General features: G+C 34.1%; 7 protein-coding genes across 12 annotated transcripts; 4 read left to right on the forward strand and 3 right to left on the reverse strand.

Moving 5' to 3' along the window:
* Nucleotides 1-1,174: 1,174 nt before the first annotated feature.
* LOC108565788 (ubiquitin-like modifier-activating enzyme 1) lies at nucleotides 1,175-5,159 on the forward strand. 2 transcript variants are annotated; one of them, XM_017925404.1, is made up of 4 exons: nucleotides 1,175-1,318; nucleotides 1,380-2,729; nucleotides 2,789-2,988; nucleotides 3,176-5,159. In XM_017925404.1, the coding sequence occupies exons 2-4, from the start codon at nucleotides 1,445-1,447 to the stop codon at nucleotides 4,733-4,735; spliced, it is 3,045 nt and encodes a 1,014-aa protein (XP_017780893.1). In that variant the 5' UTR covers nucleotides 1,175-1,318; nucleotides 1,380-1,444; the 3' UTR covers nucleotides 4,736-5,159. The 2 variants fall into 2 exon arrangements, with proteins under 2 accessions (XP_017780893.1, XP_017780892.1); XM_017925403.1 differs by having other exon boundaries at nucleotides 1,175-2,729.
* A 784-nt stretch (nucleotides 5,160-5,943) lies between these two features.
* Nucleotides 5,944-7,093, forward strand: LOC108565785 (complement component 1 Q subcomponent-binding protein, mitochondrial). Its single transcript, XM_017925401.1, has 3 exons — nucleotides 5,944-6,302; nucleotides 6,368-6,518; nucleotides 6,573-7,093. Exons 1-3 carry the CDS (start codon nucleotides 6,080-6,082, stop codon nucleotides 7,003-7,005), a joined length of 807 nt encoding a protein of 268 aa, XP_017780890.1. The 5' UTR covers nucleotides 5,944-6,079; the 3' UTR covers nucleotides 7,006-7,093.
* On the reverse strand, nucleotides 6,964-7,586 carry LOC108565786 (TP53-regulated inhibitor of apoptosis 1-like). Its single transcript, XM_017925402.1, has 3 exons — nucleotides 7,289-7,586; nucleotides 7,103-7,235; nucleotides 6,964-7,041 (listed from the first exon to the last, which is right to left on the reverse strand). Exons 1-2 carry the CDS (start codon nucleotides 7,433-7,435, stop codon nucleotides 7,140-7,142), a joined length of 243 nt encoding a protein of 80 aa, XP_017780891.1. The 5' UTR covers nucleotides 7,436-7,586; the 3' UTR covers nucleotides 6,964-7,041; nucleotides 7,103-7,139.
* Nucleotides 7,587-7,693: 107 nt separating this feature from the next.
* Nucleotides 7,694-9,957, forward strand: LOC108565784 (aspartate--tRNA ligase, cytoplasmic). 2 transcript variants are annotated; one of them, XM_017925399.1, is made up of 6 exons: nucleotides 7,694-7,783; nucleotides 8,077-8,216; nucleotides 8,274-8,532; nucleotides 8,596-8,773; nucleotides 8,835-9,678; nucleotides 9,768-9,957. In XM_017925399.1, exons 2-6 carry the CDS (start codon nucleotides 8,081-8,083, stop codon nucleotides 9,929-9,931), a joined length of 1,581 nt encoding a protein of 526 aa, XP_017780888.1. In that variant the 5' UTR covers nucleotides 7,694-7,783; nucleotides 8,077-8,080; the 3' UTR covers nucleotides 9,932-9,957. The 2 variants fall into 2 exon arrangements, with proteins under 2 accessions (XP_017780888.1, XP_017780889.1); XM_017925400.1 differs by lacking the exon at nucleotides 7,694-7,783 and adding an exon at nucleotides 7,857-7,997.
* A 30-nt stretch (nucleotides 9,958-9,987) lies between these two features.
* Nucleotides 9,988-12,621, reverse strand: LOC108565783 (tetratricopeptide repeat protein 27). The gene is made up of 3 exons (XM_017925398.1): nucleotides 11,911-12,621; nucleotides 11,008-11,832; nucleotides 9,988-10,948 (listed from the first exon to the last, which is right to left on the reverse strand). The coding sequence occupies exons 1-3, from the start codon at nucleotides 12,467-12,469 to the stop codon at nucleotides 10,026-10,028; spliced, it is 2,307 nt and encodes a 768-aa protein (XP_017780887.1). The 5' UTR covers nucleotides 12,470-12,621; the 3' UTR covers nucleotides 9,988-10,025.
* A 1,537-nt stretch (nucleotides 12,622-14,158) lies between these two features.
* Nucleotides 14,159-16,257, reverse strand: LOC108565781 (transmembrane protein 104 homolog). The gene is made up of 3 exons (XM_017925395.1): nucleotides 15,992-16,257; nucleotides 15,720-15,932; nucleotides 14,159-15,669 (listed from the first exon to the last, which is right to left on the reverse strand). The coding sequence occupies exons 1-3, from the start codon at nucleotides 16,037-16,039 to the stop codon at nucleotides 14,467-14,469; spliced, it is 1,464 nt and encodes a 487-aa protein (XP_017780884.1). The 5' UTR covers nucleotides 16,040-16,257; the 3' UTR covers nucleotides 14,159-14,466.
* Nucleotides 16,258-16,563: 306 nt separating this feature from the next.
* Nucleotides 16,564-22,795, forward strand: LOC108565789 (protein LSM14 homolog A). Of its 4 annotated transcripts, none has more exons than XM_017925406.1 (6): nucleotides 16,564-16,832; nucleotides 17,362-17,829; nucleotides 18,834-19,003; nucleotides 19,246-19,542; nucleotides 20,524-20,807; nucleotides 20,877-22,795. In XM_017925406.1, exons 1-6 carry the CDS (start codon nucleotides 16,712-16,714, stop codon nucleotides 21,127-21,129), a joined length of 1,593 nt encoding a protein of 530 aa, XP_017780895.1. In that variant the 5' UTR covers nucleotides 16,564-16,711; the 3' UTR covers nucleotides 21,130-22,795. The 4 variants fall into 4 exon arrangements, with proteins under 4 accessions (XP_017780895.1, XP_017780894.1, XP_017780898.1 ...); XM_017925405.1 differs by having other exon boundaries at nucleotides 19,243-19,542; nucleotides 20,877-22,794; XM_017925409.1 differs by having other exon boundaries at nucleotides 17,362-17,709; nucleotides 19,243-19,542; nucleotides 20,877-22,794.
* Nucleotides 22,796-25,771: the final 2,976 nt, after the last annotated feature.

The raw sequence follows: 25,771 nt of genomic DNA on the forward strand, positions 1-25,771 counted from the left end.
ATCTCTACATGCATATATAAACGCAAAAGTTAAGAGAGAGAAAAAAGTAAGTTATCTTAGAGATTTAATATTGCATTACTTATTGCAGTCGTTTTCGCTTATGTAAGTAAAATATATTCGTTTATTTATTTATTAGATTTTTTATTATGCTTAGTAACATTTTGTATTTGTTTATAATGCTTTATTTATACTCTTATTTGTAGGATTGTATAATAATATCATATAAAAATGTGAAATAATTTGATACAATGAGAATAGATAACATCATTACTATTATAAAGAAGGCAGAATGACTACAGTCCTCCATTTGTTTGTAAATTTATTTAATATATTAACTAGAAAGTTAGAATAGAAGGTTTGTCTTTTAACTAATTTATTTATTTAATATTACGTTATCAAATAGCTTAGATTTTATGTATCTAAGTATTAAAATATATGTAGAAAATACTTATTTAATGCATATATCAAAAAAATGTCACATATGCGGTAATAATGATTAACAACTGAATCATATGGCATTCTGAAATTCTTATCAAAAAAAATCAAAATAAATTGTTCTTGTATTAATACATTTAAAGAACCTTAATAGAAATAAATGTCTTCTAAAAACTAATAAAAAAAAATAATATTTTTATACAATTATATTATAATAGAATATTAGCATGAATGTCGTCTATTTATTGCAACTCAATAATGTATATAAGAGTTTGACGGTTTTGTGAAATGTCTATCACGTAAATATAGGTAAATGAATTCTATTTTTACAAATTAATGGATTATCAATGTATATGGTATGACATTCTATGTTGTAACTTTCAATGGATGAAAATGTATTCAAATATCATTAAAAATACCGATTATGGCTATTTATGAAATATATTTTATTAGTTAGTGAAGGATGTACAGTTTACAGATTTGATCAATTATTTCATGATAAATTTAGATGCATGAAATTTGTTCATGCGTATTCTGGAACTGTTTCCTTTCATTGATTTTCGAAGCCATTTTAAAATATATTTATATATAAATATATATTATTATTAAAATAATCATCTTTAATTATTAATAATAACATTTATTTGTGATCACTATTCAAAATGAAAATATAAAATAAGAAAATAGAATCAAATTGGATAAAATGTGTAGTGATATTTTTGCTTTCGATGGTGGTAGTAGTAAATTATAAGTAGCTATATTCATCGGTGAATTCGTCTTTGTTCGTACGTTTTTGGCTTAACCCGGTGTGCTTGGGAGTAAGTGATTGATAATTTAGAATACGTGAAATATATAAAAAGTTGGTAAAAAAGGGATAATTCGAGTAAGAGAAACTTTTCAAAACTGAGTTCTTGTGTGTCCGATGTCTAGTGCTGAAATCGTAGATAGCTCCGTCGATCCCCCAACCAAGAAACGGAAGATCGGAGATACACAGACAACTTCAACAGAAATGGCGAACAATGGAGCGGGTGCTTCGTCGAAGCCGACCGACATCGACGAAGGGCTGTATTCCAGACAATTGTATGTCCTGGGGCACGATGCCATGAGGAGGATGGCGTCCAGTGACGTCCTCATCTCGGGCTTGGGTGGCCTCGGGCTGGAAATTGCTAAAAACGTCATTCTTGGCGGCGTCAAGTCCGTCACTCTGCATGACGAAGCTGTTTGCACCATCGCTGACCTGTCATCGCAATTCTACTTGTCCGAGAGCGATGTCGGCAAGAACCGTGCCGAAGCATGCTTGAAGCATCTCTCAGAACTCAACAACTATGTCCCCACCAAGCCCTATACAGGCCCCCTCACTGAAGACTTTCTCAAAAAGTTTCGTGTGGTTGTCCTCACAGCTAGTTCCCTTGCTGAACAGATTCGTCTCAGTGAACTCACTCATGCTAATGACATTGCTTTGATCATAGCAGATACCCGAGGCCTCTTTGCTCAAGTCTTCTGTGATTTTGGACCAGCTTTCTCAGTTGTTGATATCAATGGTGAATCCAATGTTTCAGCTATGATTGCTGATATATCCTCAGATAAGGATGCCATTGTCACTTGCATAGATGACACCAGACATGGTATGGAGGATGGTGACCATGTTACTTTCTCAGAAGTTCAGGGTATGACTGAATTGAATAACTGCAAACCAATTAAAATCAAAGTGTTGGGTCCATACACATTTAGCATTGGTGACACCACTGAATTCACTAAATATGAACGTGGAGGCATTGCCACACAAGTCAAGATGCCAAAGGTTCTGCAGTTTAAATCACTCACAGAAGCTATGAAGACTCCAGAGTTTGTACATACAGACTTTGGAAAGTTTGATCATCCTCAACAGCTGCACATAGCTTTTAACACATTACACAAGTTTATTGAGAAAAATGGCAGAAAGCCAAAACCATGGAACATAGCAGATGCAGAAGAATTCATTTCCTTAGCCAAAACCATCTCTGTTGATGGTGGTAATGACACTGAAATCAATAATCAGTTATTGGAAACCTTTGCTAAAGTTTGTGCTGGAGACTTAAACCCAATGAATGCAACAATTGGTGGTGTTGTTGCTCAAGAAGTAATGAAAGCATGCTCTGGCAAATTCCATCCAATCTACCAATACATGTATTTTGATGCTATTGAGTGTTTGCCTGAAGATTTATCAGAAATCACAGAAGAATTGGCAGCGCCAACTGGTTCAAGATATGATGGACAAGTTGCTGTTTTTGGCAAGGAATTCCAAAAGAAAATTGGTTTGTTAATAATTATATTTTATTAATACTATTTAATTTATTATTCTACATGGTTCTAGGTGGACTCAAATACTTTGTTGTTGGCGCTGGCGCTATTGGCTGTGAATTGTTGAAGAACTTTGCAATGATTGGATTAGGTGGTGATGGTGGCCAGGTTACTGTAACTGACATGGATCTCATTGAAAAGTCTAACTTGAACAGACAATTTTTATTCAGACCGCATGATGTACAATGCTTCAAGTCTGCCACTGCTGCAAAGGTAAATAAACTTTATGATATTTCCTATAAGAATATTAATTTTTATAATCTTTATTGAATGATGAAATTGCTAACCATTGATAATTTATGATAAATACCGATTAGTCTTTCTGAAGTGTGTATAACCGAATATTTCCATAACATGTGGTAATATAATGTTTCTAATATTGTATTTTAATTGGTCATAGGTAATTAGGAAAATGAATCCTGACATTAATATTGTTGCACATGAAAATCGTGTCGGAGTCGAAACTGAAAATGTTTACGACGATGCTTTCTTCGAGAACTTGGATGCAGTCGCCAATGCTTTGGACAACGTTGATGCACGTATCTACATGGACAGGAGATGTGTGTACTACAGGAAACCTTTATTGGAATCTGGCACACTTGGAACAAAAGGAAATACGCAAGTTGTAGTTCCATTCCTCAGCGAATCATACAGCTCATCCCAGGATCCCCCAGAGAAAAGCATACCTATTTGTACATTGAAGAACTTCCCTAACGCTATTGAACATACATTGCAGTGGGCCCGTGACAATTTTGAGGGTCTTTTCAAGCAATCCGCGGAAAATGCATCTCAGTATTTAACAGACCCTACTTTCATCGAACGTACCATTGCGCTGCCAGGTGTTCAACCGATCGAAGTTTTGGAATCGGTCAAGGCCGCATTAGTTGACGATCGCCCGAAAAGTGTTCAGGACTGCGTACTGTGGGCTCGTCTGCATTGGGAGGAACAATATTCGAATCAAATTAAACAGTTGCTGTTCAATTTCCCACCAGATCAGTTAACATCCACTGGTCAATTATTTTGGTCCGGACCTAAACGTTGCCCCGAGCCACTCACTTTTGATGTAGAAAATCCATTGCACTTGGATTACGTCTTCACAGGAGCTAATCTTAAAGCCGAAGTATACGGCATTCCACAAAACAGGAATCGCAATGAGATTAAGGAAATGGTTATGGCTGTCCATGTACCAGAGTTTGTTCCAAAATCGGGCGTCAAGATTGCAGTAACTGATTCTCAGATGGCCGTCACGAATGGCGCCAACGTAGATTTAGATAAAGTTGGGACACTGCAAGAAACTCTTCCAAAAGTATCGGAGCTGGGAGATTTGAAATTGACACCATTGGAATTCGAAAAGGACGACGATAACAATTTACATATCGATTTTATCGTGGCAGCTTCCAACTTGAGGGCATCTAACTACAAGATACAGCAAGCCGATCGTCATAAGTCTAAATTGATTGCTGGTAAAATTATTCCCGCTATTGCTACCACCACCTCTGTTGTCGCTGGCTTAGTTTGTCTGGAATTGTACAAACTCGCAAGAGGGACCAAGAAATTGGAAATCTTTAAAAATGGCTTCATTAATTTAGCTTTGCCGTTCTTTGGCTTCTCCGAGCCCATCGCTGCGCCTAAAATGGACTACTGCGGTAACGAATGGACTCTTTGGGATAGATTTGAAGTGCAAGGCGAGATGACTTTGAGCGAATTCTTGGAATACTTCAAGCAGAAGCACGGTTTAGAAATTACCATGTTGTCGCAGGGTGTTTGCATGCTGTACTCTTTCTTTATGGGTAAGGCCAAAGCGCAAGAACGCCTTGCTTTGCCCATGTCCGAGGTTGTAAAGAAGGTATCCAAGAAGCGTTTAGAACCACACGTGAAGGCTTTGGTGTTCGAGCTATGCTGCAACGATGAAATCGGCAACGACGTCGAAGTACCGTATGTTAAATACAATTTACCCTGAATCACATAGAGGGTATACAATATATTTACAATAAAAACAACCCGCACTTAGGGCATTGTCTTATCGTCGTCTTTTGGTTCCGAACTTATAACTTTTTTTAAACTGCCCATATATTCTTTCTTTTAAATATTGAATCGTTGAAGTTTTTTGGTATTCAATAGTTATAATAATAAAAGAAATAATAACGAAAATGTGATCCTGTAAAAAGTCTAAATTATTGTCGTTTTGTTTTGTTCCTATTCGAAAATATGTTTCAGTTAAATGGCGCAGTCTATATGTATCTTTATGGAATTTCAAACACATTATTGATGTTTTAACATACGTGTATGCAAATAGCATTTATATTTAGGCCATGCATGACAAACTGTAATGCTAACTAATATAATTTTTATTCATGTAGTGCAGGATAGTGTTTATTTTCTTATAATAATAAATATTTTCATGTGTGAATTCAAAAATATATATACAATTATGATAAAAGGTAAAATAAAAATGAATAAAATGAGTTTTTAAAAGTTCCTAATTTAATCCCGACCAAGTTGGTAACGTCAAGAATAAAGTTTTTTCTAGTTCACAATACTATTATTAGAAAAGCATGAAATTTAAAAATAGTATTGATAGTGAAGTTGCAAATGATTATATTACAATATTTTGTAACAAAATTTAATTTATTAAAAGAGGATATAATGAATATAGTTGTTCAGTCATAACATTTAAATATTACTAATAATAAAAGAATCGATTTCTATTTAATTAAACAATTTGAGCTATAAACATTGAGGTCTTTCCAACCAGCATTTTGGGAAATATACAAACAGTGGATATCTATAACCAAACTATTTTTCAAATATAAAATTACCAATGCAGGTACTCCGTACTTTACGACCTATCTATAAAATTACCAATACAGGTATTCCTCACTTTACGACCTATCTGCTTAAATTTTAATTTTGCTGCATAATTTTTTTATAGAACGATCCTATATATTCCCGGCGCAAGCTCCTTGCTTATCGACCGATTCGCTGAACGACGTGAGGAGTACCTGTATAATATATTCTAAATTATGTATAGGGCTGCCCATCTCATGGCTCCCTTTTTATATTGAATAGGCATACTGTTAATTTATATAATTAAAATATTTTTAAAAGCAAGATTCATGTAAAACTATCAGATCCAATTGAAAATCATAGTTAGGAGTGTATGGTTGGTCATCTTGAAAGTATGACGTAACATCACATTTTAACGCGCTACAACTTCACTTTAGTCGAAATCACGTTTTTTAGCCGGTGTAATATAAGTTAATATTGAGAAATTAAGGACGAACTGAATTAAATCTATAAGAAAATGAACAACATTATTAAAGTAGCGTCTCGTTTGACTGGATTACGAGGTATTTTGCATCCAGTCAAGAATGTGGTTTGCGCCAACACCATCACACAGCAAAGACAATTAACTAGGAATCTCTGGTACATGAGCAGTTCCCGCAACACCGACAATGTTACTCCTTTCCATAAACCCACTGAGCTTTGCAGCTGTGGATGTGGCAAAGTTGGAGTTCATACCAAAGGTACAAATCAGTCAAAGACAATTTATTCCAATTGGATCTAATAAATACATCAATAAAATTTGCAGGTGAAAGAGAATTGGTTGAATTCCTGGCTGAAGAGATTCTAGCTGAACGTAAAGCACAGAAGTCCAAAACTATTCCAACAGAAATTGATGGATTCCAGGCTAAGTTGAATGGTGCTGAGGTATCTCTATCTAAGAAAACAGATGCAGAAACGTAAATTATTATTAACTATCATTAATATCCTCATTACATTACTTTTGTTTGCAGCATTAACATTAGATTCAATGTTAACCATACAGTAGATACTGATCATGAAGCTGAAATGCATCCAAATATGGAAAAACCAGACATGGGAGAATTGAAATCTAAGCCCTCATTCAAAGTTGACTTGATCCGTGGTGAAACTACTGTCAGTCTTGTCTGTTCATTTATTGGACCAAATGAACAAGAGGAAGGATACAATGATGTCTTTGGCATTGATGAGATCAGTATTTACAATGGAGAGTGGAATGAAAATGTATATGCTGTTTCTGGAGAAGTAGTAGACTCTTACTTATATGATTTGCTGTTGAACTATTTGGAGGAGAAGGGAATTTCCAACGAATTTGTTGAAAAGTTATCAGAATACAGCACAGCATTTGAACAGTCTGCCTATATTGGTTTGCTTGAAGGATTATCTAAATTCGCATCGGGAAAATAAATAATTTAAGTTTGTTGTTTTTATATATGTTAATGTCTGTAATAGATTTAGGTAACTCTTTCCAATAAAATTAAAAACTAATACTAAGCTTTCATACTTTGAACACTGCTTGGTCATCAGAAACTTAAGCTTTGTCAGCTCTTTGCATTTGGAACCTTTCTCTCTTGGTCAGTACCTAATAGATCTTTTTCACATTCTTTCAAATCTATTTGATGGTCTTTCATTGCTTTCTGAAATTATATAGTTTAATTAAACTCAATTTATATTTTGGTTTTGTTCCTACCTTAACACAGTCTTGGTATACTTTAAATAATGGGGCACACATGGAATCATTTGTATTCCCTCTTAGAAAGTGCTCCGAGAACCAGGTATTAAAACATGAATCATATTCCTTTTTCAGGTCGTTGCAAGCTTCACCAATGCTATTCATTTTGCTGATTGTATTGTTACTAATGGTACGAGCAGTTTTAAGTACGCAAATTAAAATAATTATCAGGCAAAACTGATAGTATAAATTTATATATTGCACATGAAATTACACAGACGTTGCTTTATTTCCTTATGAATAAAATATTCTGTACAAAAATCAATTGGAATTCACTTAATAATAAATATCGTAAAGAATTTACACGAACAATTTTGATTTCTTGTTTTAGGTTATATCGATTTTAATTTCTATACTTTGGTAACCTTGCATTGGGGTTTAAGCATAATTAGGAATTTTCAAAAATAAAAGAAAACTCCTTATCCAACCTGTATAATATTGAGTTGTGCCTTCGTAAGTCTTATTAATAAAAAATGACCTTTTTATTTACTTAACAATTTTATCTTGAGTTATCTATAGCATATCCGTGATTCAGTTGAATCTGGTCTATATTTAGATTTGCCAACAACAAATATTAGTTGTATTTTAGAAGCATTGCTGATGCAATAAAATTTATCAAGTGCAATTAGATTTTAGTCATATTAAAGAAAGAGAATTTCAGTTATAGGTAGTTCATTATTACTAGATATTATAAAGAAGTGAGGTTAAGCATGTTGCTATAATTTACATATTTTATATTATTTCAGCAAAATGGTTCAAGATACAGTAAATGAAGTTAAAGAAAGTAAGAAGGCAGCCAAAAAGGAGGCTAAGAAGGCAGAAAAAGCTGCCAAGAAAGCAGAACATAAGTCTAATCAACCCTCTGAAGTTCCAGCTGTTGAAGAAGGTATGTGTACAGATATCAGAATATGTGGAATATTGTTTTCATATATGTATATTTTAGTTGATGTGTCCTCTGGCAAATATGGAAATTTCCCATTGATCTGCTCAGATGTGACTTTACCTCAAAGGAACTTCATTTACATCAAGGAATTGGCAAAGAATCTGGCTGGTAAAACAGTATGGGTGCGAGCTAGATTGCATGCTGTTAGGGCTAGGGGAAAGCAATGCTTCATTGTATTGAGACAACGAGAACACACTGTTCAAGTTTTAATCAATGTCTCTGAATCCATATCCAAGTCTATGGTTAAATTTAGCAGTGGGTAATGCAAAAAATATTTCTAATCAAAATGATTACATAACAGATAAAATTATAATCATTTTAGCATTACCAAGGAGAGCATAGTTGATGTTGAAGCTAAAGTATCTGAGGTTGCTGCAGGAGTTGCAGGATGCAGCCAACAAGATGTTGAATTGATTGCATCAGAGATCTGGGTTGTCTCCAGTTCTGCCCCTCAATTGCCTTTGCAAATTGAAGATGCTGCTCGCCCAGAGAAAAGTGAGGTAATGTAACCAGCATGCTAAAAATGATGATTTGTTTTTAATATTATTAATACTATTGAAGGACGAGGGATTAAATATTCGTGTTAATCAAGATACAAGATTGGACAACCGTATCTTAGACCTTAGAACACCAGCGAATCAAGCGATCTTCAGATTGGAAGCTGGTGTCTGCAAGTTGTTCCGTGATACATTGAGCGGCAAAGGGTTTACGGAAATTCATACTCCAAAAATAATTTCCGCTGCTTCTGAAGGCGGAGCCAATGTTTTCACCGTGAGCTACTTCAAAGGATCCGCCTATTTGGCTCAAAGTCCACAGTTGTATAAGCAAATGGCAATCGCTGCCGATTTTGAGAAAGTATACACCGTTGGTGCTGTATTCAGAGCCGAAGACTCAAATACCCATCGGCATTTAACTGAATTCGTCGGATTAGACTTGGAAATGGCGTTTAATTATCATTACCATGAAGTTATGTTGACTATTGGCGATCTGTTCAATTCTATTTTCAAAGGTTTGAGAGACAATTATTCTAAAGAAATTGAAATTGTTCGTCAGCAATACAACGTTGAGCCATTCACCTTCCTCGAGCCTCCACTAGTTCTGCAGTTCAATGATGCCAGAAAACTGCTCGGCGAAGCTGGCGTTGAAGTAGGCGAAGAAGATGATTTGAGCACTCCGGCTGAAAAACTCTTAGGTAGACTTGTAAAAGCCAAATATGACACCGACTTTTATATTCTGGACAAATACCCATTGGCGGTGAGACCCTTCTATACCATGCCTGACCCCAACAACAAGATTGCTTCCAACTCATATGACATGTTTATGAGGGGAGAAGAAATTATAAGCGGTGCTCAGAGGATCCACGATCCGGTCCTGTTGACAGAAAGGGCAAAACATCATGGAATAGGTAAATTTCTTTTAAAAGTATTTATTAATTTTTCAAAGATCAAGAATAATGTAATTTCAATAATTAATGTTAATTTCTATTCTATATAGATTTGACGAAAATCGCGGCATACATTGATGCTTTCAAATTTGGATGCCCACCGCACGCTGGCGGCGGAATCGGTATGGAGCGCGTGGTAATGTTGTACTTGGGATTGGACAACATCAGGAAAACTTCGATGTTCCCACGTGATCCGAAAAGAATAACTCCCTGAATGAAACAAGTAATAAAGTTTTTTATTTCTTATTTCTTACAAAATATAATTCTTAATATATATATATTATAATATATGAAATAAAAAAAAGAGATTAAGAATGCATCTTCTTCATTATTTTCGTTACCACATTGACGACTTCTTGCAAAAGAACTAATATTTCGGCATTATCTATGACTTTCACCACTGGTATTATTGCGTTGATATTCAACTTAACAGAGTTTACAATGGTATCTTTCGATGAGATGGAGTCATCCATAACGGCTTCTCCTAACTTTAGGCAGATATAAAGGACATGCTTGCAAACTTCGATATCATTTGTCCAACTTCCTTGGGTAAATCCCCTCAATGCCCTCTGAAGCCTTTGAATCTTTAGCATAAGAATAGGTGCTACGCAAGCGTATAGTTCCCAAAGGATACCATCACCAGGAAATATTGAAGTTGCTCTTCCCAGCAACTCGCGGGTTTTCTTCATGAGCGCTTTATCTCCTGCATTGTTTTCGTTGCAGACTCCATAAACCAAAACTTTTAAAACATCGATATTTGTATATTTGCCCTTAAGATCGAGCAGTTTGTGGTACGACCGAATCACGTCCGAGTAGTTGTCAATGTCGGCACTGACCACCAAAAAGTTCTCCCACACTTTCCAGTTATCAAAGTTACATCTCAGGGCGTCTTGCAGAGCATGATGCGCACTTCTCTTATTTCCGAGTCGGATATAAGCTTGTGCCAGGTTGTTCCAAGCTTCGAAACCATCCGGCTCCAGTGTTGTGTATCTGCGGTAAGCCGTTGCAGCGATCTGCCAATTCTGGGTTTCCAACGCAGCAAAGCCCAAACGAAGCCAAACTATGGCCTGGAGCGGATTTATACTTACCGATTTTTCGAAATGTGGAATGCACTCTGCATACTTCTTCCTAATGAAATAATACAAGCCCCAGTGCCTTTGCGCCCTGTGGCTGCGTCTCTTTGAAAACTCCCAAGCTTTAGCATAGCAACTTAAATCATCAGTTGCATCGCCTAAAACGGAATATTTATTATTATTTCTTGTATACGAATTAACAATATGGTAAGCATACCTAGCAAACAATATAATTTGACTGTAGGACGAATGTTCAACTGCTTCTTGATAATTTCGGTCGCCTTGTGACGCATTTTAAGAATCGTATAACAGACAATAACTTCTTCCCAGAGTTGCAGTTTCATGTAAACTTCCAAACTCGCCTTAATCAATCCCAAATTTAACATTAAGTGAGCATACGTTTCTTCTACCATCCAGATTGGATTTAAGCTGGTATTATAACAACCGGTAATCCTTCTTATGACAGGCGGATTTTCTTTCTTCACTGAATTTAGCACTTCTTCGCACTGGATTAGACATCGTTCAATAGTCCTATTATGTTTAGCCTCCAAATTGCAACGCAACTGCAGGGTATACGCAGCTACACACCAAGTATTATTCTGGCTGAGGACTGTATCAATAAAAGGCTTCAGCTCTTCAAAATATAAATCATCTTGTGGTTTAGACATGATCATATGTTGTGCAACTAAAAGCAGCAGTTTTTGTTCTAAGTCACTGAGCTCTGGTGCTTCATTTTTATCAGCAAATTCAACAGTTTCCAAACGTACATCATCATTCAGAGCCACATTTATGGGACCCTCATTTTTAGTGACCAAGTGTCTACTAAGACCTTCTCTTCTCTCCAATTCCACTTTCAAACTTAGCTGAGGTATATCATTTTCTTGATGCTTTGTTCTTTTGCCCATTTTACCAATTAATTCATGTTTTAATCCCAAAGATTTTGCAGCTGCTTTGATATGTTGATCTACTTTAGCTATACTCCTAAATTTTCCAAATAGCTGTGCTTGTTCAATGTTCATTAAAATACCCAGATTTCCAGATTCTAGTATTCAAAAGAAAGAAGAAAAAAATAGAAGTAAATACTCAAATATGTAAGAAATGCATATTATTTCAAACTTACCTGTTAGGTGCAAGTCACGCATATCTTTTTGTATATTTTCAGCATTAGATAGCAAGGCTGGACTTAATTCCTCTAGGATTCTCTGGTGAACCAAGAGGCCTCTCCATTGCCACCATAAGTTAAGGGTTGGTATTAATTCACAAGTTTTAAACACAACTTGACTAGCAATCAATAGAGATGGATACTTTGTATTTATATTTATCTCCTCATTACTGACAGCTAACAGTTTTCTAAAATCAACATTTTGCAAATCTTGGTTATTGCATAAAAAATGATCTGTTTCATCATTAATTGGAGGCCCTGTGAAATTGGCTTGGACAAAGGTAGATATGCAAGAGATAGCAAACCGGAAGAATTTTTCCCTGTCTACTTCTGATTTTGTTTCAAAATGTCTCTTCAAATTACTATTACAATAATTATGTTCCTTCAATGTTAGCCAGTAATGTGAGTCTTTGATATCAAGCAATACTTCTTCTATCTCCTTCTCACTGTCTGGGCTACCATCAGCTTCAAGAAGCATACGCCGCAAATATTCAACATTCTCACCGTTTTGAGCCATTTTTAATAATTTACCATTCACAATCACTAAGACGTTTTTTTACGAATGATGAACACAGCATGTACCATATGCATAACCTCAAAACATTTAATACAATTCACAACTTCAAGACCAATGGCTACTGCGGTGGCGCAGTCACCGATTCTATAGTACATCGGCATTCGAGGCGCCATAAGTATAAGCGCCAAATAATTTAAATTCAGAAAATTTCTCATAAAATTCCAAGCAATTAACAAATATGTTTTTATTAATATTTAAGTTATATTAATAGATAAATGCGGCGAAAATAAAATTGGTTTCAACAACACAAGCAGATGTAATTCTCAAACAAATATTTAAACATTATAACACATATATAAAATAATAATATTAACAATATTTATTCTAATACTCTGCAGTGTAGTCTTTGCCAGACGTGGCCAACCCGCGACCCATGGGCTGCTATTTTAAAGTTTTTAGCTTTCTATATTTTTAATTTTGGTATTCGTACAACAATGATATGATACCAATTAATATGATGAAAAAGATATAAGGTAATAGAATATTTTGAATAAGTTCTTCTTTTTATTTCTCTTATATGTATGGCCCACATATAAATGTTTCATTTGGACCACCAAACGATTTCGGTTGGGCACCCCTGATCTATGCATATAATATTTCTTCACCACCCCCATCCAGTTTGATTATATCAGCAAAAGGGCGATATGGGAGAGCCTGGTAGGATAATCAACATATTGTATATACAGATAGTCTTTCCCATGACACAAATATTTATATAACATGTTAGTTTTTCTATCATGGGTGTTTCGAAAACAGTGGAACATCGCTTAACGAGCAAAATTAATTGTAAGAATCACTCGTTAAGCGAATCAACGAGCATAACGAGTGACGATGAGAAATTCCGCTACTGATACATCACTATTAAAACTTGTGTGTATTTTTGATCACATTCAGGCTGAGAGGTAGCAATTAGAAATAAAGTTTAGAAAACTCTACTGGCTTCTAGGGAAAAGGTCAGAATTATCAGTAGAATATAAATTACTCATATACAAAGTAATACTGAAACTAGTATGGACGTATGGTATCCAATTGTGGGGTGCGGCCAGTAAATCGAACATACAAATTATAAAAAGCTTCAAATCAAAATGCCTAAGAAATATTATTAGGGCTACATGGTTTGTCAGGAATAAACAAATACACGAAGATCTTCATATAGATATGGTCGAGGATATAATAGCAACATTTAGTAGTAGATACCAAGACAAACAGGAGTCATATACTAATTTTCTGGCTATTGGCCTACTCGACAACAGTGTAATTATTAATGTTCAAATCATCAGAATGGTAACTATCCACCGGGAAAGATTATCCATCTATTGTCAACCTCGATCTTAAATTTACTCAATGTTCACATTGCTGAACAGATTATGAATAAAATTATAGGACATAAAAAAATTATGTGTATTTTATATATGTTAAGCGTGGTTCCACTGTATTTCTATTACTTTGTTTATATATTATAAAAGTTTTGAATAGAATAATATTTCTTTTTGGCTCAATAATAAACATTGATATAGAACATTTCTTGAATATATTAGCACATTTGGGAATTGAATTGAATAGAGATTGCTTCATTGATATATATTATATTTTTATTCCTATTAAATATGTTACATCACATTTGCCATTAAATTTATTGTTAGTTTTTTAGTGTCCAAATAATTAAAATAACATTTGTATACAATTATTAAAATATACTTGTAATACCATTCAACACTTTGCTTACATCGACATTTTTAAAAATATATAGACGTTGTAGTCAGTATTTCCATTTAATAACTTGTCAGTCGAGAATAATCCCTCATTATAATATACACGTTATTGTGCTATACTTCTCACTTACTTATTACAAATTAAATTCTCTTAAAATTAAAATATATGAAAGACTATATTGATTTGGTTAAAGTACCAAAATTAAAAGGTAATGTTGATTACCTTTAAAATTCGGCGAATAAATTTAGTGTAACCAAAATAGAACAAACCAGGGACCAACAGATGACAAAATACACCCAGAGCGAACTTTTGAAAGGACTCGCGTATTTATTTGTGGCAGTTCCAATGTCTCTTTTACAATGTTTTCTAGCTTGATAGACAAGAAATGCTGGTACAACGTATTGAACGCACGCTCCTGCGTACGACCCGGTAAATTCAACCAATGAACTCAGGTTGTGGGTGGAAACAGCCACGAAAATGGGCGGCGCTACAGCTAATGTCGGGAATGTAAGGCGTTTCAAAACGAAACTATACGAATCCATCTTGTTAGGATCGAGGAACAATGTTTTCAGATTGTTTTGCAACGTTATGGCAATGATTGGGAAGCTGGTGGACAATGTAAAAATGGGAAACATTCCGAGGAAGTACTGAATCAGTTGCATGAAAAAGTTTGTTGGATTGTCTCCATTTGGTACGAAGTTAAGCGTATACAGATCGAATAATTTGTTGAAAGCAAATATACCAGTCAATGATAGAAGTATATAAAACGAACATATGAGAATGTAATCTAGTCCCAATTGTCGTAGGACATACCGTTTCTCACTGAATGGCGCAACCAATCCGGGCAACGAATGGTGGCACATGAAACTGTAAACACTTGCACCGATTAAAGCCGGAACACCATTGAAATTCATCATGGGTGGATATCCCTTGGGACCGAATTGTATCAAACTCACCGCCGCCAAAACGATCATTATTGTAAAAGCGCACCAGCGCATGGAAGTAGTGGCCAATTGGAAGTACTTGGTTTTCTGAACATTGAAGTATGTAAATGGTCCAATCAACAGAGCAAAAACTCCAACAAATATTCTATACAGATCTATTTTGGTAATGCTCTCATGAAAGCATTCAATATCAAAATCCTCTGTTGAATTACTGATACTTCTGTTATTGGGGCAGACCAAATCACAAAGAGATTTAGATACAGCTGCTGCATAAATTGCTAAATCACCATATAAGTATATGCACAATGATATGTAGAAGAGTATTTGACCAACTCGATTAAAATATAAGCCTGCCATTTCACCCAACTCAACTTGGTAATTTAAACTGTAGTACCTCCTCAAATTTCGATTCCCCATAATTGCTGTTTCCTCATTTGTTACTTCTTCTTCATCAGTTTCAGAGTCCACAGCTGCTTCACTTTCCTATAAAGCAATATTTGTTTAAGTATATAAACACTACTAATATATATTACCCCATCAATTTTATGTGATTGCAACTTCTTAACTTGTATTGTGGCATTGGCACATGCCATAGTTTCAATAATGAATGTAACAGTGACATATCCAATGAATGCCAGTGCAATAATCAGTAAAGTACTAAGTAACCACCCAGCTTGTGCAAACACTGAGGGCAAAGTTAGGGCTCCAGTTCCAACAATTAAATTGAACACATATATTAAACCCACCTGAAATCATCAGTTAGATACTGAATAATAGAATAATTGATTAAACAAAAAAATATTACCCATGATGAATATACTTCAGGCGAAGAAGCAACTTCCGACGAGGGCATGTTATTGATTGGACTGTTTTTTTTACTAATTGGTTACGTGTCCAATATCATTTTATTTATATTATATTATTATTTGTTTAAAATATTTACAATTTTGACATTTCCTTTGAACATGGGTTGTTGACACAGACGAAAACAAAGTCTCAAGTTCAAATGTCAAAAAAAAACAACTGTTACATCATTATAGTATATTACTCTTATTTCAGCGTAGACTACTCACTAGTTTCAAGAATAATGAAGAAATAAATTAAAAAACGAAAGAAGTTAACATAAAATGCGAAACAACAATTATGGTTGATTCATTCCATATAGTGGTTGGTATGTATGAAATACAGGTTGGCCAACCGTGTATGAGATTCTGTATGAAAATTTCGTTATTAAATTAAGTTTTATTTATGTATCAACGTAATTCAGAAGGATAATTCATGTTTGTTATCATTTCTAAAGTGTGTTTGAACCAAAAATTGTTAGTTTATAGAAATAAAAAAGTGTTTAGTTTCATGTTTCGGTTGGTATTTATGATTGTACGTCACTTCTTCCAGCTGTTTCTGGGGGAACGCCATCGTCATTGTGTATCGGTTTTGGACGCGTACCTGTCTTTTGAGTTGTTTAGTTGTGGAATTGAATCCGTTAGTATCTCATCAATCCTTCGAAACGAAAGCTGGAATCATCATGAGTGGAGGAATGCCGGAGCTAGGCTCCAAGATAAGCCTAATATCGAAGGCGGATATAAGATATGAGGGACACCTTTTTACCGTTGATCCTCAACAATGCACCATCGCTCTTGCGTCCGGTAAGGAAATTTTCATATTAACTACAATTCTAAAAGATGACCCAAAAAACAGTAATTTCATCATTTAGGATAGCCTGAATAGCGAAATTTGTAATTAGGCCAAATTCATTGCGTTTGGCTGATGCCGCTATTGCACAGACAGGCGACCCCCCAAAGAAGGAAACTGTAATTAAGTTTCACAATTGCTTTGTTTATTATTACACAACAATGCACTATTGTCAGCAGTGGGTTTACGTGTTACCAAAAAAGGTTCATTTCGAGATATGCCGGTAAAACTATACTTAACCTTAGCCGGAAAGTTTTCGTGCACTACGTTTTTTTTTTTGTTAGATATCGAAAAAAAAAGTGCAATGAATAGGCTGTTTTATAAAATTTGTAGAATATGCTTTATTTTTTGTATCATTTTGATTGCCTATTTAGGAATATTCAACAGGTTTCTTATTAATTCATTATATTATGTCTAATTTAATTAAATATTTTTTTTATTTGATTGATGTTAATGTCTTCTTTTATTTTTTTAAATTTGCAGTCCGGTCATTTGGGACAGAAGAAAGGGAAACGGCATTCCCAGTGCCTCCTCAAAATCAGGTCTATGATTACATATTGTTCAGGGGGTCAGATATCAAAGACATTCGCGTTGTTAACAATGTTAACGCGATGCCAAATGATCCGGCGATTATGCAACTGTCGGTGCCGCCATCCCTGGGGAAACAACCATTCCAGGGACCAGGATTCACCCATCCCGTGCTCGGCCAGATGGGTGCAGGTGCTGGACCCAGTAGTCAGTTCGGCGCTGGTGGGGCTTATGGGAACGCCACCGCTATGGATGCCTTGGCTCCAGGCATGCGAGGCCCAGGCATGATCAACAATAAGCCAAGTGAGTTGAATATGCCACCCCCCACGGGTGTTGTTCATCCCCCGCAAGACCTTTCCCAACACCATCACGTGGTATTGGAGCAAACGACGAACCCCGCACCTCGGTCTAAAGACAAACACGGTAATGTTTTCTATATTTTCTTTAATTCGCATCTTGCTTTGTCGCTGCTCGAACATTAGTAACTACTCATTACCTGTTGCTGCTATTTTGCTGATTCTGTTCATGAGGATTGGTTATTTCAATTTCCCAACTCCAACAGGTACAAGTTCAAGATTATATTAATTCTATATTTTCTTGATACATGTACAAGTATTTGGTAGGTAGTGTAGGTATTTTTATATTACCCAATAGGTTTCCAATATCCTTATATCAAATTCATCATATGTATGTTTAGCATGAGATTGTTTGTAACTTAACCATGTAGATCAGTGATTGGTTATATGACTGACTTCTGATATAGACTCCACTTAGTGTATTTTAAAGACAGTTGTCAAGAAATTATCACATTATTTAAGCCACAAGATTTGAAAAATATAGAAGACTCTTGAATAATTGGGATTAATGCACCTATTGAAAAAGTAATCTGAATGGATTTATGTCTTATAATAATACTTTAAATCGTCTCTAATCGGCAATTTAAAACGTCATATTATAAACTTATAATAAAATCACGCAATTACATATGCTTATTTCTAAGTATAAAAGGCGCAATTGAATTATATCAAGACAGTACTTATATTGGTTTTATTTGTGTTTAATGCATTTGGGTTAACAAGAAGCTTGTCTTTTAAATGGCAAATCCAATTCTAGTCAACTATTATTTCAATATTAAAATTAGTTTGCTCTTAGTCCTCACATTTTCCAACTATTTTTCTTCTATAGTTCATTTCGTTTTGCAAATATTGTGTATCCATAGCACTTATTTACTTTTTAGTCAATAATTATATTTTAGTGGGTATCATTTAAGTTTGTGACCTAACACTGGGGAGAATGGTGCAAGGCAAAATTGTGTACTGATTGAACTGTATTATCAAGAGTCTGCTATATACTCTAGTCATAAGAGTAATTTCTTGACTACAATATGTTGGATTACTTTGGGACTCAGTGTTTAGCTTCGGTTTTAGATTTGATTAGTGGAGGATCAAGGAGCACGACACCAGCCAGTTTAAGGAAGTCTCCAACTGCTGACCAAGGTACACAGGCTGGTGGAAAAAAAGATGACAAGAAGATTGTCAGACCAATTCAACCACCGAGGAATAAAGATCGTAGGGATTCTCGTGGGGAAACGCAACTGGTAAGAACTAGACTTCTTTAATTAATTAATAATACAATATAAGGTTATAATGATGATACGCGCAGGGGTCCTGAATCCCAAATAACATGTATTAGGGCAGCCTTGGCTTTAATCTGTGTTCGACAGACGCGGTCGAGGCTGGGAAAAATATGCGCTTCTGAATTTATACATAATATGTATTTAAACAAGAAAAACTAATGTATGGTATTTGATATTAATTATGTTCTTGTGTTATTTAGCAGCATCGAAACCAACAGCAACAACAACAGTTTCACCCTAACAATCAGGGTATTCATATGCAAAGGCAAGGTAATTGGGTACAAAGAGGTCCGATGCGACAGAGGGCTCGGGGAAGGCCACGAGGTGGACCCGGTGGTGGTTTCGGGGGACCGATGGGTAACGGAGGCTTCAAACCTCAACCTCATAATCGCCAGAATCAACAAGGTGCTGCTGGCAAACCTAAGATTAAATTTGACAGCGAATATGATTTTGAACAAGCCAACAGTCAATTTGAGGAACTTTGTGGAAAATTTGGAAAGGTAAGGTTTTTTTATACAGCATGCTTTACATTAAATACTATGATATTCACAGATTTTCTTTAATTCTGTGTATATATATGAAATTACTGGTTTATTAAATCAACTATTCATTTATTAAGATCTTAAAATAATGGGTACTAAACATTTTGTGTGCTAATTCAGTATTAACCAATTATTTTTATTAAAACATATTTTTCGTTTATCAAAGTAATAAATTTAAATTCACTGATATAATTTTATATAAATGCAACTCTCTCGCCAAGTCCTGGCATTATAGGTATATCACTAAATCAACATACTACTTCAGATAACATCCATGAAAATAACAATTAGTTTTTTTTTCTATACATGCTGCTTATATAAATATTATGTAATTCTGGCTGTCAATTGCATTTATTTCTTCAAGGATTTAATAAAAACAATATATTCAAATTCATTGTGATATGTTTGTGATTATTCTTAGACAATACCATTCAATAGGATTATTATAATAGATATTCTTCAGAAGACGACAAAAGTAGTATGTTTTAGTAAGTTTTCTACTCTTTCATACTTTCAAATTACGCTGTTCTATCGAGTAACGTACAAGTAAACATGATATTTTATAATACGTAAAAAATATATTGCGCTTTAAACAGAATTTTTTATAAGTACTTATTTTGCATTTTGAATTTTAATTACCGTTGTCGGTAATAGATAAGCTGGTGTTTAATATAACTTATTTTAAACATAATATTAATAATTGTTTGTTATAACTGGAAATATATTTTTTATCTGAAGGTCATGTTACTTACCATGCGATACTTTCCAAATATTTTTACAGTATTGCGTTCTGAAATCGGGACTATTGTTTATTTTTGAGAAGTATAATATGATTAGAATCCAGAATAAAATTTTATTTGATCTTAATATCTATTTTCATAACTAGTAATAGTTGAGTGTAATTGTGTTAATTATTGTTTTTTAATTGATGTTGTTTAGACAAAGCTAGAAGATGGCAAGGTGGAGATGAACGGTGCAGCGACGACAACAGTAACGCATGATAGCGACAAGAAGGACGACTCCGGTAACGAAACTGGAGCTGGTGAAAATGAACTGGAAGAGGATGCTGATGTAATGTACTATGATAAGGCTAAGTCATTCTTCGACAATATCTCCTGCGAGGCCGTCGAGCGTTCCAAAGGACGATCGCAAAGGACTGACTGGCGCACAGAACGTAAATTGAATTCTGAGACTTTCGGCGTGGCTTCAGCAAGGCGCGGCGGGTAAGTTCGAATCCTTACCAGGATAACCGAGATGCACTAAAGCAATGCTCTTTGTTTCTTTTACAACAGGTACCGTGGACGAGGAGGTTATAGAGGTGGAAGTTATAGAGGCGGCTATCGTGGAGGCTACAGACAGGGCGGAGGACAACAGCAACAGAGGAATCAGCAAGGAATGGGAGTAATTCCTGGCAGCAGCGGCGACCTTAGCTTGAGGATGAACAATCCTCAACAACAGCAGCAGCAGCAGCAACCACAACAACAGAGCTCATCACAAATTAACAACAGTGCCCCAGCTCCGGTGCCGGCGGCCGCTGTAAAATAGATCTGAGCTGTGCCCCCACTGACATATACCGGCCGTTTAAAAGAAAAATGTGTGCGAATGGACCTTAAGTTTATTGTAATTATGAATTTCTTCATTTTTTCGTGTGTGGTAAACGATATAAAGCATAAAATGAATTTATATAATATCGACTGTGATGCCTCTCTCACGGTTTTTATTTGTTGTCGAGTTTAGTGCCGGCAGTGGTGTCAGTATTAGAAAACAAGAACAGCCTCAAATATTCTTATTTTCTTTAATTTTGTTTGAGGAGATTGAAACTACAAAAAAAAATCATAATAAAAAAAAAAATAAGATGCGCGTACCTTAAGTGATATAAAATTTTATTTTAATATAAAGCGAAAATAAATGAAAAATTTAGTAGGTGGGTGCACTGCCGTACAGAAGTTATATAATGTAATACTTAAGAATGTAATTTTAATTTTTATACTTTATATAATAGAAAAAAAGAGGGTTTGTGCGTACGCGGCTTCCCGAAATAATGGCAAATAATACATACACGCAAACATGTAGTAATTACACACACACGTCTCGAGGGTTTCTGTTTTTTTATTATTTTTTTTTTAGTTGGTTGTGCTATTAAACATATTATTATTATTTTATTATCTGGTTTAAAAACATGTATTTTTAAAGAATTTGCTTTACGTTTGATTATACTAATTTTCTATACTCAATATTTTTTCGCTGAAGCCGCGTCGGAACGATTACAATTAACAAAAGATGAAGAAACAAGAATTAATAAAAGTAAATTACGATACTTAGCAAATCTGGTGTACTTGAAAAAAGAACGCAATTTAGGAAGATACATTGTGTAATTTATTACTGAATTTATTGTTAGACATTTGTAATATGTAAAAATTTAAAATAATAAATTAAAAGCGAATGAACAACACGGAGAAAAGTGCAGTTTTTCCACGTGAATTGCGAAATATCAGTAAATAATCTGAGGAGAATGAAATATATATAGACGTACATATATATTATCGTTATTTATTTTACTTTAAGATAATCTATGAAAAGAAAAATCCAATTGTTTGTGTGATACAGACACATTTTGAATAAAACGGTAAGGTACCAATTTTATTGATAAACCTGTTTCAACTTGATTCCTTTCAATACTAAAAATATGAAAACTAGTTCGAAATTATAATTGTGGCAGTTATTTTATAATGAACTTATATGGATTTAATAATATTTGATTTTTATGTTCATTTTAACTGCTGAATTAATGTTAGAAATTAATCGATGTGGATTGTTTACAATTTGAGCATATATGTCGTTGTTATTGGAGTTTGTTTATGATCGTACCTATGGTGAAATTGTGGATGTCTACAAGAAAATTCTATTTTTGTATAGACAATAAAGAAGCCAGAAAGAATGTTAGATTAATAGTAGAGATGGTAGTCAGATTTCATGATCGAATATATGAAGTGATGTACAAATGATGGACGGACTACAAAGAATGTTCTTATCGGCAGAATAAAATTGTAGACTAGTAATAATTGTAACTGAAAAGGAATACAATGGATTAGCAAATTGGTATACAAATTATTATATCTTACCTATTTTGAACTAAAATAAAGGTCGTTTTTATGCATAACTTCTATATTCATCTTAATTGGCATTTAGTATAAAATACCCGTGGGTTATTAAAAAGTTCAAATAATTTTGTAATTACAATGCATTCGATTAATAAAAATGTAACAATTGCACATTTGTATCGAAAAATACACATTCAGAATAGAAATGTACAATAGTTTTTAGTTACATGATGATTTTAAGAAAACTATAAAATAATTTTAGTTCTTACATTTGACTTTGCGTGTTTTTACATACCTTTATTTTCTTTGAATTATTGGATATTCCATGGCAGTTAGATCATAATGTAATTTATTGGACCAAATTTTTAATTAGTCTTTTATTTGTTACTATTGAAACAATTGAAATGATATAAAACAATTTTTACATAGAAAATTTAAACAAAATAAAATTCGCAAATGAAAATCTTTATTTCGTTATATATATATGAGTAAATAAAAAATATAGTATATTTATGTTATTACTTTAAGTCAGTGGTTTCCAATCTTTATGTTACCAAGTCTAATCTTGGCGTCTCTCTTATGAAAATTACATTCCTGTTAAACTGCACTAGTCCATGCCTTCCAGTATGAATCAATGTTTTAAGTTATATCATTAGAGTAAATTAATAAACATTTTTAAAACTTTCTGCCAAATAGTTTAATTATTCTTAAATCTATTCAGTCTAATGTTCAACAGTACATACTTTAGTCAATTAATTATTTCATAATAACCTCGTCATTCCAATTTCAATAATAAGTTTTGTTCTAACCGTGCCACTCTTGAAGAGCCGCATGCGGCTCACGAGCCACAGTTTGTCTTGAGTAATAGAATATTTTACAATTTTAGAAGAACACATTAAGTGGAGTTTATTGGATACTTCAAATTACAAGACTAAATAGAATATGTATTTGGATGAGTGACTAGTGCCCATTATTAATTGAAAATATTGTTTATTGAAAAAAAGACTTTTTTCATTGTAAACATACTTTTTATTAAAATATATACCTGCGAGAAGAGATGAATGTATTAAGGCAATGCTCTCCAACCTTTTTATCGCCGCGGACCGGTCTACGTTTGATAATTTTAGCACGGCCCGCTGAGGGAGTACGTGATTTAACATTTCAACTCACTAGAACGCTAAATCAATGAGAACCATGAGCTTGTTTCTTTACAACAAGACGGTTTCATCTGGGGGTTTGTGCGGCCCGGTACCATTTGATCCACGGACCGGAGGTTGGGGACCACTGTATTAAGGAATACATATAGCATGGCACTTATTGCCAATAACAAGTATGCAATGTATTTGTTTATTTTTTAATTATACTGGAACCTCGATATTTCCCATAGATATTAATGTAAAGTACGATCATTATGTGTAACGTTTATTCAAAGAAATTTATTATGTACATCAGTGTTTCTCAAACTTTTGATCTACGACCCCCAAGTCATATGAGAAATCTGTTGTGCAGCCACTGCGGTGGCGTTCCTTAGTACATGGAGAGCAGATAACACGGCGCCACAAGTACCATCAAATATAAAAGCGCCAAATAATAAAAAAAATTACTTTATCCTTTGAAATAGTTTTTATTGTTTTAACGTTTTCGCACTATTTATATTTGTATCCACGACTGCTTGACTACTTTTAACCGAGTTTGTTTTGATCCAAATAAGTTTAATTATTATTATTAAACATTTTAGTCTTTCTTAAAACATGTATTACTACTGATCAGTCTATTAATTAGTGAGTATTGTTTTAAATTAGTATTAAATTAGTAGGATGGTGATAAAATCCTTGTTATATTTTCTTTTAGCTCTTTATTTCCAAGGTTGTTTTGTAAGTGCCATTGGATATATTTAATTAATTTATTTTAGCTTTTCAGTCTGATTGAAGGAACATTTGTGATGACTATAAGGTGGGATAAATTTAACTAATTTGTTTTAAGCTCCAGTAAGTGTATATTTAAAATGTATTGCACAGTAGTAAACAAATATAACTATTCAGAAATGAGATACATTCATACAGGATGTATATCCAAAAATACAGACATTGTACTGAAAATACTGCACCTCTCCAATATGCTTTAGATCACTTTCCGTTAGTCATTACAGGGGTTGAATTGAGTAGGGCCTATTCCAACAAAATATCATATTTCATCCTGACTTTTTTTTGTACTTTTACATGCTGGATTGAGTAGGTTCGATACCCACTTCGTCAAGTACTTGTTGTTTCATCTGCAAAATGGAGAAATTAATTAGTAGAGACGTATGAAATATCTAAACATTAGCTAATCAGGAAATAACGAATGTAAGGATAAGAATATATTAGTAATTTTTATTTATTTCAATACATTATTTTTAGATTTAGTGAGTAGTAGTAAAATTATTAACTAATATATGTGGTACCGAACTTGTAATAATATAAATGAACATTTAGTTGGCTAAATTTACAGAGAAGCCTGTAATTATTTATGTAATTGTATAATTTGCAATAAATAGTAATATTAGATAATATAAAATTGAATTAAGGTTCCATAGAGACCACTGAAGATGGCGCCACTCGATTTTCAAATTTGCGAGTACACGCCACCACACAGCGTCTTTGGTCCCCAGCCCCTTGCACTTAAAAAATAATGGGTAGAAAACATCCAGGATTGACGTTTTTTCATTTTTCTGCAACCCAGCAATTATTTTCTTTTATCCTATTAAAGTGAATCCATGAATATTTTAAGATTTCTCAAACAGAGGTCAAGTGGCTCTATGTTATTTTTAAAATACTTAACAACAATGGATATATGACTATTTTCAGATCTACTCTAGTGCCATCTTTTTGAGAAATATTAAAATATTCGCGGATTCACTTCTGCGTTTGCGCACTTCAATCTTTCAAACTAGCTTATTGGTAATTGGAAAGGAACCAAAATCAATACAGACAAACCAAAAAGAAATGTAATTTATTGTTGCACAGAAAAATAAATCATAATAAATATAGGTTATGCATTTATTACATTGAGATATCGCGAATCAAACTGGGATAACTGCTAAATGA

Source organism: Nicrophorus vespilloides, unplaced genomic scaffold, assembly GCF_001412225.1.
Source record: "Nicrophorus vespilloides isolate i.1.1-1 unplaced genomic scaffold, Nicve_v1.0, whole genome shotgun sequence".
Lineage (NCBI taxonomy): Eukaryota > Metazoa > Arthropoda > Insecta > Coleoptera > Silphidae > Nicrophorus > Nicrophorus vespilloides.